Here is an 18,642-nt window from a genome sequence, read left to right as displayed (position 1 = left end):
GTCCCGGCAGCCGCGCCCAGTGATCCCAGGTGGCATATTCCCGGTCAGACCATGAGTCACTTCGTGCTCCGCGCCGATCTCCTCTATTGCTGCTGTTCTCACTGAGGAGCGACAGGCGGCTTCCGGAGGCTGACTAATTTTTGCTGGCTGCACTCCGCTCGTGATCTTTTGGCCCGGTGCTCTAGTCCTCATCCAGCTTGGCTCCATTTTCTTTCTGCCTCGCTACTTGTGTCTTTAGCCGCTCTGCGGGTCAAGTGGGCGTGAACCCCCCACAATTTCTGTTCTCTGGGTCCGCTCCCCACGTCCCCACTTTATGCCGTGGAGTCTCCCCTCTCCGTAGAGGCTCAGAGCGTAGATTGAGCCAGACAAGCGGGCCAGGAGTGGGGAGCCTCCGAGACAAGCGACTGCTCAGCCCGCCATCTTGGCCACGCCCCCAAGAGAAGTAACCCCGGCCACACAAAAAACAGCGCACAAGGAGCGCAAGACACCTCTGGGGGAAGGCGCGCTGCACAACGCAACAAGCGGTTACCAATTCCACATGAAACCCGGAAACATGGAGACACCTGAATTGGAACACACATCCTGTGGATTAAGAAAGAGACCATTCAGACATGGAAAGGTATCAACATAGGATACAAAGACACGGGGAGTTAAAGTGACTGGTCCAAATCATAGGAAGATGAGTGTTGATGCCGAGACTTGAACCCGGAACTCCAGGGGGAGGACATTTGCCGAAACCAATAGGCAGCATCCACTCTCACTGGCAGGATGCAAACCCAATCCCCGCGAGAAACCTCCACCACAACGGGAAACATTGGCAGGTGAGAAGCTGCAAGGGACCCGTCCCAAACTAGCAACGGCCAGTCACTCAATTAAACGCACCAACACCGAGCCAGAGCCCCAGTGAGACAGGGCAGGCAGCGAAAGAGAAGGGCAAGCCAGCCCACCACAAATTCACGTCCAAGGAGCCGGTGCCCAGCCCCAGCCCCAAGCAGCACAGCCGCCTATGGTGAATTGAAAAAAATGCCGCAGACTCTGAAATCAGAGGCGGAATTCGAAGGAATTTTCCCACCTCGGGGCAATTAGAGCGCATGACGTTTGCCGTGCAGCTGCAGCCCCAACATTAAAGGTGACCCTACGCAACTACCCCAAAAGAAGTAATGCGCACACCATCCAGCCTCCAAGAGGCAGTAAAAGAATGCATCTGATCGCTCAAGCGTAGGAGTGCAAAAAAACACCGCATGTAGGCAGAAAACGCCACCAACCCGGCACCGCGCACCCCAGACGCACAGTGAGGGAGCGGCGGTGCAAAGGCATACAAATATGCTGGGCAAAGTGGACAGGCAGCCGCCCCCCATCGCTCAGCGGGGGAATGACGCCAAACAAAAAACGCCGCCCCAATGAAACATACAGTTCAAACAGAAATAGGAGGGGAGCAGTTGCCGTGCATAAAAGGGGAAACTAGAGTAGACCCAGGAAAATAAAAAAATATATACATTATAGAGACCGGAAAAATCATTACCGTCCTCGTTCAGATGATGGGTGTTCTGCAGGAACACAGAGAAAAAACGGATGGTTTCTGTGTTGGTCCCACCCTTATAGGACAGGTGACAGGTAATTCCTGCCAGATGGCCATATTGGGTGAGGACCTTTTTAATTTATAGGTAAATGTTGTGACTAGAACACGGGGTGCTCCTTTGTGACTGTGACGAGGAAGACAGACGAGGATGGTAATGGTAATGGGCATTCCTAGTATACATCTGTAGTGCTTTACTGAAAATATTGTCTGCTTTAGTATATTGTAACTTATCAGTAAAAGCTGCACCGAAGTACAGTTTCGCTATGGTTATTTCTAGGGACCGATTTCATAGTATACAAGGATCCCAAGTGCAGATATAATGGTGTTTTTTTCATATCTACTCTACTTCTGTCACTGAGTTTTTCATACTGCTCCTAGCCAGCTCCTTAATTAGACTTTAGCTTTGGATCATCCTTCTGGGCCACAATAAATTCTCTGGTGGTCAGCTGGTTTCTCAAAGACATCCCCACAAAATAGACCCATTTTCCAGTGCTTAGGACTGTTCTTGGTACAGGAAAGGGTGGGAATAGAATATGATTGTTCTGATGACCTATTCACACTGCCTTGGACTGGAAACACCCAGCCCAGAAAGCACAAAGGGAAGTAGCCAGCTCTCTGGAGCCAATCACACGAGGGTGGGACGAGACTGCTGTGACATTTAGGAGCATGACCTCTGGCTGTCGTAGAGCACTTTCAACAGACCAAGTGAATACACCTTGTTGGAAAGTCCCAAACTGCTGTTTAAGGAGGGTTGTGCTGAGAGTGGAGTTATGACGACCAACACTTAGATTTGACAGAAGTGCCAACTTCTGGTTGGCACCACTCTTACTTAACAACCTCAGCACAGTGGGGAGAAGAAGGAAGAGAACATGGATTTCACAAGACCCCAAAGAAGATCAGAGCCTTGTCAGGAGTGCCCACATACTCAATGGATCTCTGTTGGTTCACCTCTCCAAAGGCAGAGGTGCTAGCTTCCCACACATTCTGAGGAGCATTATACGGGTGGATCTGCTGAAAGAACCCTTTAGGAGAAGTTCCCTGTAATATGGCACAGAAAAGCACCAGTGTTCTCATGGTGGTGTACTTTTGCGGCAGCTTTTTCCACTATGTTAGAAGCTTATGGCATATTAAAGCAGTCGGTCAAACTTGGCTTCCGACCTGAGGAAATTCAGGTAACATGCATGGGAACATTACTTCCGTTTGCTCTATTAGGAAGAGCAGAGCATCACAGAATTTGGGGAGGTCACTTGTCACCTCAGTACAATGTTAATTTCACATGTCCAGTCAAAAGTCCGTTGATCTCCTCTCTTCACTAGGCTCGTTCTTTGTTTTTTGCTGTTTATTTTCTTGAGTAAACATGTATCTGAAGCTGTGCAGATGTACGCTCATTTTATTTACATGTAGAAACCAGTGGTGAAGGGTCAAAGGATCTAAAATGCATTGGGAATGATTTTTTTTATTTTTATTTATTTATTTGAGTTTTATATAGCGCTGGCTAGACCCGGAGGTATCAGAGCGCTTTACATGAGGTTCCACAATGTTACAAAGTTACATCAGTTACAAGTTACATCTGTTGCTAGAAACATTTAAAGAGCAGAGAATTTGCGAGGAGAAGGGTAAGGGGGTGGGGAAGCAGGGTAGGAGGGAAATAGGGCGGAGAAATGAAGGAAAGGGGAGGAAGGAGCCATAGCAGGGAGATGAAGAGGAAACTGTGCCCAATGTCCGGCTGGGTAAGTGACGGTCGATGGGGAAACCCAGGACAATCTCCTCTATAGCTGCCTGGCAGCTCCACCGGGCATCAGCCATGTTGCTCAGGTCTCAGTGTTTAGAAAAGCAGATTAGAATCAAAACATGGGCTACAGTTGCAAAGTCAGGAAGCGGAGGAACAAGTCCCCACTAGGGGGCATAGGTAAAAAGGAACAGGGGAGGGGGAGTAATCCAGAGTAGGAGCTGGGGCTGTCTTTAGGAATGAAGGCAGAAGTGGGCGCTGTATTAAAGTCAGGCACATCATGTCCAGCCCTCTGTGGAACCCTGTGTAGGACCTTCTCGTGACCACCTTGGTTCAGATGTGGTGGCTGTTCTAGCTTTCAGTGGTTGGAGTCAGAGTCAGGGCCCTCATAGTGGGTGCAGGCCAGAGAAGAGAGAACAGTCGGGTGCCTCTGTAGTGCATGAGGGATCATGGACAATGGACAACGCCTGTCATGGGTAGGTCCCACATACCTCCACTCAGCGTCATGGTGGTCTCCAGAGTAGTCCAGGATGTGGAAAGACGGCAGCAGGGAGCAGTGCTAAATGTAGCAAAATGGCACCAGAGGGTCGATGAGCCCGGTGAAAAAATGTCCCCCTTGCTGATATCGGACAAGATGTCGGTCCTCTTGGAAATAAGGCAGAGGAATGCCTAACAAGCCCACATCGGTCTGTCAGCTATTGGGCCAAGTTTAGAAGTAGCAGAGAGTGAGACTGCGAGGATGGGCTGCACTGGGTGGCGCCCGAAATCCAACGGTGCCAGCTGCCACAGCCGGGCTCCTGACGCAGTGCCAAAGACTGTAGAATGACGCCGGAGAGCAACTGGGGGTGGAGAATTCTTCCCCCCTGCTGAAATCAGGCAGCTCCGGTCGGGTCCGCTGGGATGCAGCCAGCAAAGAGGAGAGCAAATGGTGATGGAGAGTTTTGCCCCCCTGATGAGAATGGGTGAAAGGTCGTTTCCTAGGGGTGGAAGGGAAAGACCCACCGTTCAGGTGCTGGCCGCGCTCTTAGTCTGTTGGCGGGTGGCCCAGCCATCTCCTAGAGTTAGAGAGCCCCGGCAGCCATCCCTTGCAGGACAATAATTTGCTTCTCACGTTTGAAGTCATGCAATCAAAAGAGACATCAACTAAACTGTTTATCCTCACTAGAAACATTACAGCAAGAACTTTGAGGTTCTACAGTGGGGTGCGCCTGGGGTTCGGCAAGTGCGAACCCACTACCAGCACATTGGATGGAGTACTACTTTGGTGCAGCGTAGACAGTGCACCCTCCCCGTCAGCACTGAAGAATGACATCACATATAAATACACGGAGTGCATTTGGGAACATTGTTTTGAATACAATTGGGTGTAAGCCTGTTTTGTCATTTTTAAAGGAGAGATCACAGTGCCTTAGCACTGGCCAGCAGTGGTAAAGTGTAAAAATTCCCAAATGCAACAAAAACGTGTTCAGAAAACAGATGGGTTAAGGCAAAAAAGCTTGGGATGACCTTGCAGAAAGGAATAAGTTCAACAGTCCCCCTTGGACTCCTGTGAACTGACCTGTAGAGATGGGTGATCCCCTTACTTCTGCTGATGCACAAGTGATGAGAAAGTGATCTAAAAAGGCCATGGGTCTTGAAGACTACCAACAAGGAAGGTATTAAACCATCATGAGGGTTTTGGGGTACTGCTGGAGGGACACACCAGGCTCAGTAGAATGCCAAGAGCTAGACAGAGGCCTAGTAAAGCAGGATATAGAGGGGAGCAGGATGAGTCCTGAGCTTTGCCTCATTGGAGGGAGGGGAGTTAATATCAAGTTCCTGAAGAAGTGAAGAACTTCAGAGGCTTGCCGACCTGAAATAAAACCTCCCCATGTCTGGAGAGCACAACCAGGAGCAAAACTCTACATTCCTTATTGAAAGTGTCCCAGTGGGGGCTAGGGAAAATAGTGCTGCTATGCTTCGATCATGTTGGAGCTGCCCAGCCCACTGAGGTTGTTGGCTGAAAAACTGAAACTTGCAAGAAGCAATGGTCTCTTCTCTGCGGGACTGATTGGACCTTCAGGCAAATTGTGTGTACTCCCTAGATATCTAAAAGTCCCTGTGGAGGGCTAAGGCCTGAGGGGATCCACTGAACAGGACATGCCTGCCTCCCCCGCATATTTTCCCAAGGGGGCCCCCCAATGCCCTATGTTTGAAGAGGAAGAGGATCAATGGAGTGCTGCTGTGCTCTACTCTGAAGAAGTCACAGGAAGGGTACGAGTCCCAGGAGCATGGAGCTGTGCCTCCTCCCGCTTACGCTCCCCATGCTGGTGCTTGGGGAAGTACAGTGGTGCAGCACAACAAGTCGCATGTGCTAACCATGGGTGGCAGAAAAAAAGAATGGTGGCTTCCAAGCCAGTTCTTCAAAGCCAGGCATGAGGGAGCAAGGGGGCAATGGAACTCTCCCACAGTCTCCAGCTTAGATGGTCTCTGAGGCCCGATGTATTTGACAATAAATAAAATAAAAAAGCATGCCCAGAGCATAACGGATGTTAAAAAAGTAAGAAAAAAATACATTTTCTGTGGTTCAAGGCTGTATTAAGGAAAATATAACCAAAGGCCAAAGGAGTGGCCCAGAAGTTCTGGTTTGGCAAGCTGTCATGAGAGACTCTAGTACTACCAGATGTAATGGTTCCCAGTAGAAAGAAGGTTGCAAACATATGAAATGACTCACACACTTTCCAACTGACTCTCCCTCTCTCTGAATTCGGAATCATCATGAAGATGACAAGACTGGCTATTTCTTGCTCATGGCATGAGACTTAGAATAAGTTTTGTCTGGTGCGTGTAACAGGTTTGTCTATAATACTGACTTTTGTTTAATATTAGTATAATTCTGTAACTTGGTGTCAGACTGGTTAATGTTATTGGGATAGTCTCATTGCTTCGCTGCTGAGGATGTATATAGGCTGGTGGAAGTGAACAGGTTCTGATTTGCATTTGTACAAGTCTTGTGCTAGTGGGCACCAGTGGATAGAAGTCCATTTTTTTATTGTACACCATGAACACATGCAGAAATCATTGAGGATATGGCCATGCCTGAACTTGGGTGGTGGAGTGAGCTAAAGAATGATGATGGATTAAACCCAGATCAGTTGACTAGGGGTGAGTGCTTGCAATGTTCAACACTCGTTCCATCATCCCCTTTGGTTTTGCTTTATCCTGAAACGTAACATTTTAAATGATCCAGCTAAAAACAATTCGGATTCTATTTACAATAGAACTAATTTGATCATATTCTTGTGCTGCTTTCAGAATATCTAGCATTAGTGCTCTTTTGTGTATTGTATTAAACTGACATATTTTTTTAAATACAAGAAATGCTTATTTGAGTTTATAAAGTCTTTCTTACCTGTCCCCAGCCAGAGCTCACATGTTCAAAGATTTCATTAGCCGTTCTGACTAATTCAGCACTTTCCTTGTTGTCGTAGTCAAAGCGTTCATTGAACACAATGGAGCAGATGATGTTTGAGAAAGCAAGTGTGAGAATTGACGACGGGTCAAAGAATGATCCTAGGTCAATAAAAAAAATGGATTGACAGTCACAATAAAAGCTGCTCTTTCAGTTGGAGAATTTACTATATTACAAACATTAAGGACTGGACTCTTTACAGGCATCTGTGACACTTCAGTTCTAATTTATTTTTTTGTTTGTTTTTTTCTAAAAAAAATTATAAAGCCAGTTAACATGTTTATACAAGATTTAAAGTTTATAATTGAAGTTAAGATTTGGCGCAAATGGATAATACAAAACAACAAAGTAACATTCTAGAATTATTATGGAAAATTCATATTTTGCATAATTCATTCATTCGTTCTGGGTGAGCACAATAAAAGAACAGCAATAACAAAAAAAATAAAAAAATTAATTTCTCAGTATATATACAATTACATATGACCAAGCATTGTGCCCCAGATTTGTATGCAGAGTGTGTGTTTCTGTGGCCCTTTAAGGGCATACAGACTATCCTCTAGATCACAAATGGCATAGAATCCTCCTCTGCAAACAGAATATAAGGAGGGTCGAAAGGAGAAATATTTAAAAACCTGTCATTTCATCTCCTACAACAATATCTAATACACAAAAGAAAATGAGAGGTCTATGGTGTGTGATTGTACAAATGACTGTAAGATCAGGCTAAAGTAAATGTAAGAGTATCCGTAGGCTGAGATATTCCCATCCGGACACCCATATTTTGGCGGAGTCTCATCATATGGGATATATTGTCATAACATCCAAATGTGCCGCCCAAACCATCAGCCGATGGTGCGGAATTGGATGAAAAGATGTACACTCAAGCCAAACTGATACTTAGGTGTTTGTCTTTCCCAAAGATGGTAAATTGGCATGTGAAATCTACAAAAAAACAATGTCTAGGAACTCACTTTTGGCATATACCAGTCATCATCCCCAAGCCTTACGGGATAACCTCCCTATAGGACAGTTTCTGAGAGTTCGCAGAAATTGTTCATCTAAACTTCTGTTTGACAAACATGCACGGATTCTATCTAGACAACTAGAAGACCGACAGTACCCGCGACATCTGGTTCGGAAAGCTTGGAAACGTGCCTCTAATAACAACAGAGAGGCACTACTGGAGAAAAGACCAGACAAAGAATCTCTAGATAGATTGACATTTGTTAGCACGTTCAACGTCTTGTCCAATAAGATTCAGAAGACGGTGCGCAGACACTGGGGAATTCCTAATACAGCCCACACTAAGATAACACCACCTTTATTCTCTTTCAAAAGGGGCCGTAGCATCAAAGACAGTTTGGTCCACACTAGACCAAGACTGAAAACGCCTGAAATTCACAACACACTTTGGAATATCCAACCGGTACGTGGCCATTTTCCATGTGGCTCTTGTAGTGCATGTTCTCAAACATATAAAACTGACCATGTTGACATAGGCACGGGGAAACCGTGGTTACTCCGAAAACATACCAACTGCAACACAGAAGGAGTGATTTACTTGATTACCTGCCCATGTTCACTGCAATATGTTGGTCACACAACAAGGAAAATGAAGGTTTGCATTAGCGAACATAAGAGCACCATCCGGTGCCATAAACAATCCACCTGCTTGACAAATCATTTTTTGGAGAAAAAACATCAAGCTGAAGATATGAAGTGGGTGATTTTAGAACAACCATATATCCCACCTCATATCACTGATAAATCCAAGTTCCTCTTCGTCAAGGAGCAGAAATGAAATGGATATTTCGGCTCCGTAGCGACAGTAGAGGACTGAATGACACAATTCCCTGGATTTCAATCTGAACGAGGTTGGGACATTCCATTGATGTTTATCAATTAAGCTATCACTATCATTATGTATTTTCAATAGAGTTTTTCGTGTCAACCAGTAGTGATATTTTTCACACTGGTTGTGGTGACAATTATCATCAACATTGTAGTCATCCGTCGTGTATTTAATCTTCAGTACGTATCATCATTTGGGCTCTAGATTTTATTCAGATCTAGTATTAGCACACCTAACAACTTGCTCTCCCCCGTTTCCATTAGGATGTAGGGTCCTACACACCATTACAGTGCCTGCCACTCAATTGTGCCAGTGATTCTGCTCATCTTATCTTTTTACCAGACTCACACCACCCTCATTGTCCTTTTCGGATCGTAAGCGATCAATGGTCTGTCTGTTCACGCGATGTCCTAATGCGCGTGCGCGTCCGAGCAGTGCTCTTTACTGATTATCTAGAAAAGCGCATGCCTGGATAATGAACACACGTTTCCATTGATGTTTACCATTTAAGCAATGACTCTTATTGTGTATTTCTCCTTAATAGAGTCTTTCTTGCCCAACTAACATTGATATTCACACTGCTCTTCGTGACAGTTATTATCAATATTTCAGTCACTCTTCGTGCATTCAATTTAACCTTCTGTATACAGCACGTAAAAAAATAATAATAATGTGGCATGTCATCTTTTTGCCCGTTGAGCTTCGCAAGCGATCAGGGCTTTGTTTACTTATGCACGCGTTGCGCTGTCACAATACGCATGCGCGGCTGAGCAGTGCTGTGTACTGAACACCCGGAACAGCGCATGCCCGGGTAAGGAACAAACGGAATGTCTACACACGCGCCTTTTCAAACGTTTCCAAATGACTACACCCTCTCTGGTTTGGTGGGCCATTAGCGTCTTAATGAGCTACTTACATCAGTTGGGTGGACTATAAATAGGTGGAGCCTGTATCCGGTCGGTACCTCTCTCAGGCGTCTGAGAGGAAGTGGACGGACAGGTAAGGCCATCTTTTAACTGGATACCAACATACTCGTTATTCTAGCTTCTCTATTATGATCTGTTTTTACTTACTCTTTGATAGCCTTATCTCAATAAGCTATTGATTGATATTTAAATAATGTTTTCAACTGAAGTGCCATTTGCTTGGTAAATCGGTCCTTGGTTGATGTTGGCTTTGTTCACAGTTAATGGGTCTGTTATAGGATGCTTTAATGAATTAAATTAAGCAATTAACTTATTTCTATAAATAATTGCTTTTTTCATGCACCTTAGAGCGGGGCCTCATTTTCCCGAGCGGATGCCGGGTGAGGTGAGGTGTTTCTCCACGCAATGCGCGGTGAGTATTCACAGCTAGCATAATTGTTCTGTGAATGAGTAAAACTACTCTTGAACCAACAAGGCACATTTCACCTTAGTTGTAGAGTGTTTTTTGTACAGTTTCGAGTAAGGATGTAGCTATATAAAATGCACACTGTCTTGTTTATATTTTACAGGATTGTTACCAGATATTTATCTCTCACATGGATATTGGGGCTCCAAGTTCATGGTAGATATATGCATTTCATACTTTTCTAGCACTATTTTTCTTTTGACATTCACGTTGTTGCAGTAGCTCATCATTTAGGTCCTGATGAAAGCCCAGGGGGTCTACCAGCTAAATATTTGAGCTGTACTCTCAAAAAAGAGTTCACTAGATCTCAGAGTATACATGTCACAAAGACAGTGTGTTTGAGAGAGAAGAAAGAAAACGGAGTGAAGTATACATACATAGAAAAGACCGACACATCATGGGGTGTTCATAAATGGCTCACCAGTCCAAAACAATTCAAATAGGGTTTCCATCAAACAGACTTAATGATCAGTCATATCATTTGGCCAAACCCTTGTGCATGAATGGTTAATCCCTTGATCATAGGGACAAAACCCGCACCTTATCGCCGTTTTGGGATTTGGTCCACCAACATAAACATAACGTCCATGATGACTGATCTTTTGATGGTAGAATAAACAAGTGCAACAAAACAAATAGTGAAGTTAAAATAGGATGGAATACCTTCCTTCTGACAACTTTATTCTGCGGACAAGGCACACCTCCTAATTAAAAACCAGAACAGTGCAAAGAAGACAGTAACAAATATCTGCCTATAGAAGGGCCAACATGTTTCTGCCTGACGGCTATAAATCCCTTGGCATTCATCAGGGCCTCTGCTCTTAAGATAGTTGCACTCCTAGTAATGAAATTAAAAAATCACCACCATCACCAAAAAATATAGATAAAAAAGGTTAGATACAGTACAACCTGTAGTAACCATGGACTTTCACCCTCCGACTCACTTTGGCTACAGTGAATTCTGTGAATGAAAGCATTGTATTGTTAACATTATGTGAGTAGTGTCAATCTCCTATGACGCATGTGTCACCCAAATACCAACAATGTATATAAAATTTCAAAGTTCAATGCTCACCCTTAATGGTAGGGGAGTAGACCTCACCTCACCTGGACTCTGCTCAGGTATAGGAGGCCCCGCACTACAAAGATAAAGGGAAGAATAGAGGAATATAGTACAGTGAAGCTAAAGATTATAGACTTAGCACCATGCATATAACTCAATTCTCAAGATAATGCCCTATATCTGAATGCCAACATATAGAATAGGTTAATACACAGACTCAGTTTTACCAAGACCTCAGGTGACTGATTGGGAAGACACGCCCACGAGGAACATGGCGGCGGGCTGAGAGCCGGTCGTGGCAGCACCAAGGCGTCCCGATGACCGAAGCAGATGCAGCACGTTAATGAGATGCGAGAGAGCTTAAGCCTCCCCTCGTCTAGGTGAGTGGTAGAGGCGCTTTTTTTTTTTTTTTCCCGACAATCGAATGCTTTCACCCAAACTCGGCTCTTTGTGTCCCCTTACCCCGAGATTACTGAAGACCGGCGGTCCAACTTGAAGTGTGGTAGCAGGCGGCGCTAGGACCTGCCAGCTAGCTGTGTTCGGCAAAGCGTACGCGTGTGTACGCGAGTGAATGCCTTCACCGGGAGAATGTTGCCTGCTCCCTGCAGAGGTCACGAAGAGATCAGTCGGCTAGCAGCTTCATCTGTGTTTTCCAAAACCGGCGAACGGAAAAAAAATTACAAGCGGAGGTTAGCGTTCAGCACTCAGCAACAGCGGTAAGGTGGAATGCGTGGGCGGGTAAACGTAATTCCCAGAAACTGTATAACACACTATTTGAAGCCAGAAGCTACAACTTGCTCTACAGTACTTTCTTACCGAGGGGGCAGGTGGCTAAGGCTCGGTTTATGGTATTTGCACTAGGGCCCTCTCGGACCTGCACTTATTAAATATCCACGCTGGAAGAACGCCGACGAGACCTATGGAGCAGATTTCGCTCCGCCCTTTTCAAACTCAAATTTGGAAGTTTGGTGGCACATACAACTGAGCAACAGCTAGTTGAATCGGACCCTGTGAGAAAGAGGCTTTACTCCTTATTGATTAGGTGTGAGGAGAGGGGGAGTAAGGTGGAAGTGGCCCACGGATCCAGTACTGGGAGGGGGGATTTTCATGGATCAAACGCTGCTTGGCCCCGCAGCACATAAGAACATTGAAGTCCTAGCACAAGAGTTGGCACTGTTAAAGCACTCTGAGCCAGAAGGAGCAAAAGTAACGCAGGCTGCTGTAGCTAAGAACACTAAGCCAATCAATTCTAGTTTAACACATGTAACACAGGGAGACACTCTTCCAATAAAAAGAAACAGGTATCAGCTAAGATCGAGGGTGGAATTAAAAGAGAAAGGGGCGTTAGAATTCGAAGAAAGGGAGCGACCCATGCCATTAACCCCCTGTAAAAGCAAAAAGAAAAGGGCTACATTGGTTAAAAAATCTAAAGAAAAATCCCATGTGGGCCAAACAGTGAAAAGTACTCCATCCCTAAAATCTTTTTTTAAGGTCCTAGATCAGGCTAAGCACTCGCCAGTACCGCTGGAGGGGGACATTGGTATTAGACCCTCAAAAAATCGATACGAAGCCTTAGAAAACTTGGGGAACATGGAACATGCAGAAAACCTTGAGGAGGGAACAGGCGCTTCTGCTAATATAAACAAAGCACCTCCTGCAGATAAAGTGGGGGAAAATCTTGACACCAGACCCAAGAGTCAGGCTGTTATGGCTAAACCCGTTTTAAACAGCCCTAAGGATTCAGGTGAGGAGACCAGGAGTGCAGATGCAAGTAACGAAATTCTTTCAGACTCTGCTCGGATGAACTCAGAAGCGAGGAGGAGTTCTGTGGACTCAAATGAGCGCGAGAGTGACCGGTTAGGGGATCTTTTTAGATCCTTGAGAAGCGATATGATGTCGAAATTTGAGATATCGGAAGCTAATCAAAAAACAATAAAGGATAGATTTGATGTGCTAGAATCTAAACTGGAAGAGGTCACTCAGCGTACAGGGAATCTCGAAATAGGGGCTGTTGCTCTGAATAAAACTGTACACGAAAATCAAAAGGACATAGAGCTTCTTAAAGCCCAGAATAAATCATTGGCTATGGACCTTGAACGGCTAGAGACCCAAGCTAGGAGGAACAACTTAAGGATCCTGAAAATACCGGAAGGGGAAGAGCTGGAGGACTTAAAGGGATTTGTTTGTAAACTCCTCAGAGACTGTGTCCTAAAAGATCGCCCAGACATAGACTTAGAGGCAGAGATCCAAAGGGTACATAGAGACCCTTATAAGAGGCGTACAGATAGAAAAACGCCTAGGAAAATATTGGTAAATTTTCAGACATATAATGTTAAGGAGCTTATTCTAGGGAGATCCCTCGCGAAAACAGACTTACGTTATAAGTCCAGTTCTTACCTTATTAGGTCCGACATTGGCTCAAGAACCGCACAAAGACAGTGGGAACTGGGCACTAGAATGCCGGATCTAAGGTCACTGGGAGCACATGTCCAGATGAGATTCCCGGCTATGCTCAGGATCATGTGGAAAAATAAGACATACAGTTTCACACAGCCAGAGGAGGTCGATAATTTTTTGGATCGAATAAAGAGCGAGCAGGAGCTGTAGAACTCGGCATATAAGATGACCACTTCAAGGAAGAAGTAGTAACAATAAAATGAAGGGAAAAAAAAAGGGGGAATGGTGGAGGGGAAATTGAGAAAATAAATGGTTGTACTTGTAGACTGTATGATAAAATGGGGGGACATGATGATTTATTTGTGATTTACTTTGTCTCGCTAAAATATAGTTAAGGGGTCTAGGGTGCTTCTTGGTTGCACCGAAAGGCGAAGTCATCGCCAGGTATGTAGGGGGGGTTCCTCAGGGGGGTGGGGTCCAATGGGAGGGGGGGAGTCAGGAAAAAGGGGAAAAAAAATCCTCATATATAAGTAAATGTTTGAAGCATAAAGAGATGGGTGGGTACAAGCACTTATTAGACCTATGATTAATCCATATAAGCTCAAGGTCCTGTCATGGAACATTAATGGTATAGGGGAAAAAATAAAACAGAATAGAATCTGTGAATTTTTAAGAAATTCAGATGCTCAAATTATAATGCTACAGGAAACACACTTGGAAGCAGCAATATGCGATTCTTTATTTAAGAAGTTTAGGTGGGTCCAAGATATAATTAGTTCCAAGCAATTAGGTACCACAAGGGGAGTTTCCATCATAATCCGAGCGAACAGAGGGATTAGCCTGAGAAGTTTTGAAACAGATCAATCAGGAAGATGGCTAATTGCAGAAGTATATATTCTAACCATCCCATATACAATTGCAGTATACTATGGCCCAAATGAGGACAACCCAGTTCCGCTGTCCAAACTCGAATTAGCATTATTTACGACAACTGGTCCTCTAATTTTAGGCGGTGATTTCAACCTGGTTTTTGACCAAAAATTAGACAGAACCTCCAGGGCTAAATATCAGGCTCCCACAAAGTCACTTGCTATGTTGAAAGTCGTTATGAAAGATTTTACTCTGGTAGATGTCTGGAGGAAAAAGTATAGTTCTCAACTTGGCTTCACCTTCTATAGTAAAAAATATAAGAAGTACTCTAGAATAGATCACTTTTTAGTCGATCAACACCTTCTCATGGATATTAATTACCTTTCCTTTACGCCTACAGGATTATCAGACCATGCTGTTTTGGAATTAGCAATTGAACTAAACATAACACCATTAAAACCAAGGTGGACATTGGAGAGATCGCTTTTATCAGATAACCAGATAAAAGTAGAGGTTAAAGATAAAACATTAGAATTCTTCATAATAAATTTAGGATCCGCTGCCCCCCAGGTAGTATGGGAAACATACAAGGCCTACTTGAGAGGTGTTTTGAGTTCTTTAATGCACTATAGGAGAAAGAGTATAAAAATAAAAAGAAGGGAAGATTTGGCTGCAATAACAAGAAAGGATCTTGAACTACAAAATGCTGTTTTAAAGAATTCCAGCAGTGTACATTCGCTAGAAAAGGAACTTTTTGACTTGCAGCTCCAGTTAAAAGTGTCTGATGAGAGAATTCTTAAAGAACAAGCATTGGAAATGCAATAGGGCTCGCATTAGGAAAGTTTGAGCTATTGGTCTTATAAATGATTTTTTTTTATTTATGTGTTATTTTTTAAAATAGCTAAATTAATAGCTTTGTCATTTACAATGCCAATAGTTCTAACTTTCGCAAACACCTATAGCATTTGTATTGCAACATGTTTTGTATTTACGTGACTTAGATGTATTGATATTACAAATAACAATGGCTTTTAATTTTTTTAAATAATTAATACTTAAATAATTTATTTAATTTGTAATGGCAATAGCTTAAACTTTTGTAAATAACTTTTGTGAAGATTATGTTCAGTGTTTTTTATTGTGACGAAAATCCAAGAACAGAAGTGAAATATTAACATCTTTTTGTGATTTGTAATAAAGCAAGAAAGCTTGAAAACCGCTTGAAACATTGAAACAACATATTTGAACCAGTGATGCTGTGGTTGCGCTGAGTGATGCTGTGGTTGCGCTGAGTGATGCTGTGGTTACGCTGAGTGATGCTGTGGTGGTGCTGAGTGAGGCTGTGGTGGTGCTGAGTGAGGCTGTGGTGGTGCTGAGTGATGCTGTGGTTGCGCTGAGTGATGCTGTGGTTGCGCTGAGTGATGCTGTGGTTGCGCTGAGTGGTGTGTGCATCGGTGGAGCTTAGTGGGTGCATTTGTGGAGCTGTGTGGTGGGTGCATTGGTGGAGCTTAGTTAGAGCATCGGTGGAGCTGTGTGGTGGGTGCATCGGTGGAGCTGTGTGGTGGGTGCCTCGGCGGAGCTGTGTGGTGTGTGGCTCGGTGGAGCTGTGTGGTGGGTGCATTGGTGGAGCTTGGTGGGTGCATCGGTGGAGCTTAGTGGGTGCATCGGTGGAGCTGTGTGGTGGGTGCATCGGTGGAGCTGTGTGGTGGGTGCATCGGTGGAGCTGTGTGGTGGGTGCATCGGTGGAGCTGGGTGGTGGGTGCATCGGTGGAGCTGTGTGGTGGGTGCTTCGGTGGAGCTGTGTGGTGGGTGCATCGGTGGAGCTGTGTGGTGGGTGCATCGGTGGAGCTGTGTGGTGGGTGCATCGGTGGAGCTGTGTGGTGGGTGCATCGGTGGAGCTGTGTGGTGGGTGCCTCGGCAGAGCTGTGTGGTGGGTGCATCGGCAGAGCTGTGTGGTGGGTGCATCGGCGGAGCTGGGTGGTGGGTGCATCGGTGGAGCTGGGTGGTGGGTGCATCTGTGGAGCTGTGTGGTGGGTGCATTGGTGGAGCTGTGTGGTGGGTGCTTCGGTGGAGCTGTGTGGTGGGTGCTTCGGTGGAGCTGTGTGGTGGGTGCCTCGGTGGAGCTGTGTGGTGGGTGCATCGGTGGAGCTGTGTGGTGGGTGCATTGGTGGAGCTGTGTGGTGGGTGCATCAGTGGAGCTGTGTCGGTGGAGCTGGGTGGTGGGTGCCTCGGTGGAGCTGGGTGGTGGGTGCCTCGGTGGAGCTGGGTGGTGGGTGCCTCGGTGGAGCTGGGTGGTGGGTGCCTCGGTGGAGCTGTGTGGTGGGTGCCTCGGTGGAGCTGGGTGGTGGGTGCCTCGGTGGAGCTGTGTGGTGGGTGCATCGTTGGAGCTGTGTGGTGGGTGCCTCGGTGGAGCTGTGTGGTGGGTGCATCGGTGGAGCTGTGTGGTTGGTGCATCGGTGGAGCTGTGTCGGTGGAGCTGGGTGGTGGGTGCATCGGTGGAGCTGGGTGATGGGTGCATCGGTGGAGCTGTGTCGGTGGAGCTGTGTGGTGGCTGCATCGGTGGAGCTGTGTGGTGGGTGCATCGGTGAAGCAGTGTGGTGGGCCGTTCGGTGGAGCTATGTGGTGGGTGCCTCGGTGGAGCTGTGTGGTGGGTGCATTGGTGGAGCTGTGTGGTGGGTGCCTCGGTGGAGCTGTGTGGTGGGTGCATCGGTGGAGCTGTGTGGTGGGTGCATCAGCGGAGCTGTGTGGTGGGTGCATCGGCGGAGCTGTGTGGTGGGTGCATCTGTGGAGCTGTGTGGTGGGTGCATCGGTGGAGCTGTGTGGTGGGTGCATCGGTGGAGCTGTGTGGTGGGTGCATCGGTGGAGCTGTGTGGTGGGTGCCTCGGTGGAGCTGTGTGGTGGGTGCCTCGGAGGAGCTGTATGGTGGGTGCCTCGGAGGAGCTGTATGGTGGGTGCCTCGGAGGAGCTGTATGGTGGGTGCCTCTGTGGAGCTGTATGGTGGGTGCCTCGGTGGAGCTGTGTGGTGGGTGCATCGGTGGAGCTGGGTGGTGGGTGCCTTGGTGGAGCTGTGTGGTGAGTGCCTCGGTGGAGCTGTGTGGTGGGTGCATCGTGGAGCTGTGTGGTGGGTGCATCGGTGGAGCTGTGTGGTGGGTGCATCGGTGGAGCTGGGTGGTGGGTGCTTCGGTGGAGCTGTGTGGTGGGTGCATCGGTGGAGCTGTGTGGTGGGTGCATCGGTGGAGCTGTGTGGTGGGTGCATCGGTGGAGCTGTGTGGTGGGTGCATCGGTGGAGCTGTGTGGTGGGTGCATCGGTGGAGCTGTGTGGTGGGTGCATCGGTGGAGCTGTGTGGTGGGTGCCTCGGCGGAGCTGTGTGGTGGGTGCATCGGTGGAGCTGGGTGGTGGGTGCATCGGTGGAGCTGGGTGGTGGGTGCATCTGTGGAGCTGTGTGGTGGGTGCATTGGTGGAGCTGTGTGGTGGGTGCTTCGGTGGAGCTGTGTGGTGGGTGCTTCGGTGGAGCTGTGTGGTGGGTGCATCGGTGGAGCTGTGTGGTGGGTGCATCGGTGGAGCTGTGTCGGTGGAGCTGGGTGGTGGGTGCCTCGGTGGAGCTGGGTGGTGGGTGCCTCGGTGGAGCTGGGTGGTGGGTGCCTCGGTGGAGCTGGGTGGTGGGTGCCTCGGTGGAGCTGGGTGGTGGGTGCCTCGGTGGAGCTGTGTGGTGGGTGCATCGTTGGAGCTGTGTGGTGGGTGCCTCGGTGGAGCTGTGTGGTGGGTGCATCGGTGGAGCTGTGTGGTTGGTGCATCGGTGGAGCTGTGTCGGTGGAGCTGGGTGGTGGGTGCATCGGTGGAGCTGGGTGATGGGTGCATCGGTGGAGCTGTGTCGGTGGAGCTGTGTGGTGGCTGCATCGGTGGAGCTGTGTGGTGGGTGCATCGGTGAAGCAGTGTGGTGGGTCGTTCGGTGGAGCTGTGTGGTGGGTGCCTCGGTGGAGCTGTGTGGTGGGTGCATTGGTGGAGCTGTGTGGTGGGTGCATCGGTGGAGCTGTGTGGTGGGTGCATCGGTGGAGCTGTGTGGTGGGTGCATCGGTGGAGCTGTGTGGTGGGTGCATCAGCGGAGCTGTGTGGTGGGTGCATCGGTGGAGCTGTGTGGTGGGTGCATCTGTGGAGCTGTGTGGTGGGTGCATCGGTGGAGCTGTGTGGTGGGTGCATCGGTGGAGCTGTGTGGTGGGTGCATCGGTGGAGCTGTGTGGTGGGTGCCTCGGTGGAGCTGTATGGTGGGTGCCTCGGAGGAGCTGTATGGTGGGTGCCTCGGTGGAG

General features: G+C 47.3%; 1 protein-coding gene across 1 annotated transcript in view; it reads right to left on the bottom strand.

Annotated features, from left to right (window-relative positions):
• The window catches only part of LOC144781942 (cytochrome P450 2G1-like), a 410,077-nt gene that overhangs the window by 237,319 nt on the left and 154,116 nt on the right, over positions 1-18,642 (bottom strand). Inside the window, exon 4 of the mRNA XM_078661035.1 lies at positions 6,700-6,860. Coding sequence (XP_078517161.1) covers positions 6,700-6,860 — 161 coding nt within the window. The remainder of the gene's footprint in view (positions 1-6,699; positions 6,861-18,642) is intronic.

The sequence above is a fragment of the Lissotriton helveticus genome, chromosome 9 (assembly GCF_964261635.1).
Source record: "Lissotriton helveticus chromosome 9, aLisHel1.1, whole genome shotgun sequence".
Classification (NCBI taxonomy): Eukaryota; Metazoa; Chordata; class Amphibia; order Caudata; family Salamandridae; genus Lissotriton; species Lissotriton helveticus.
This window is presented reverse-complemented; position numbering and strand designations above follow the sequence as displayed.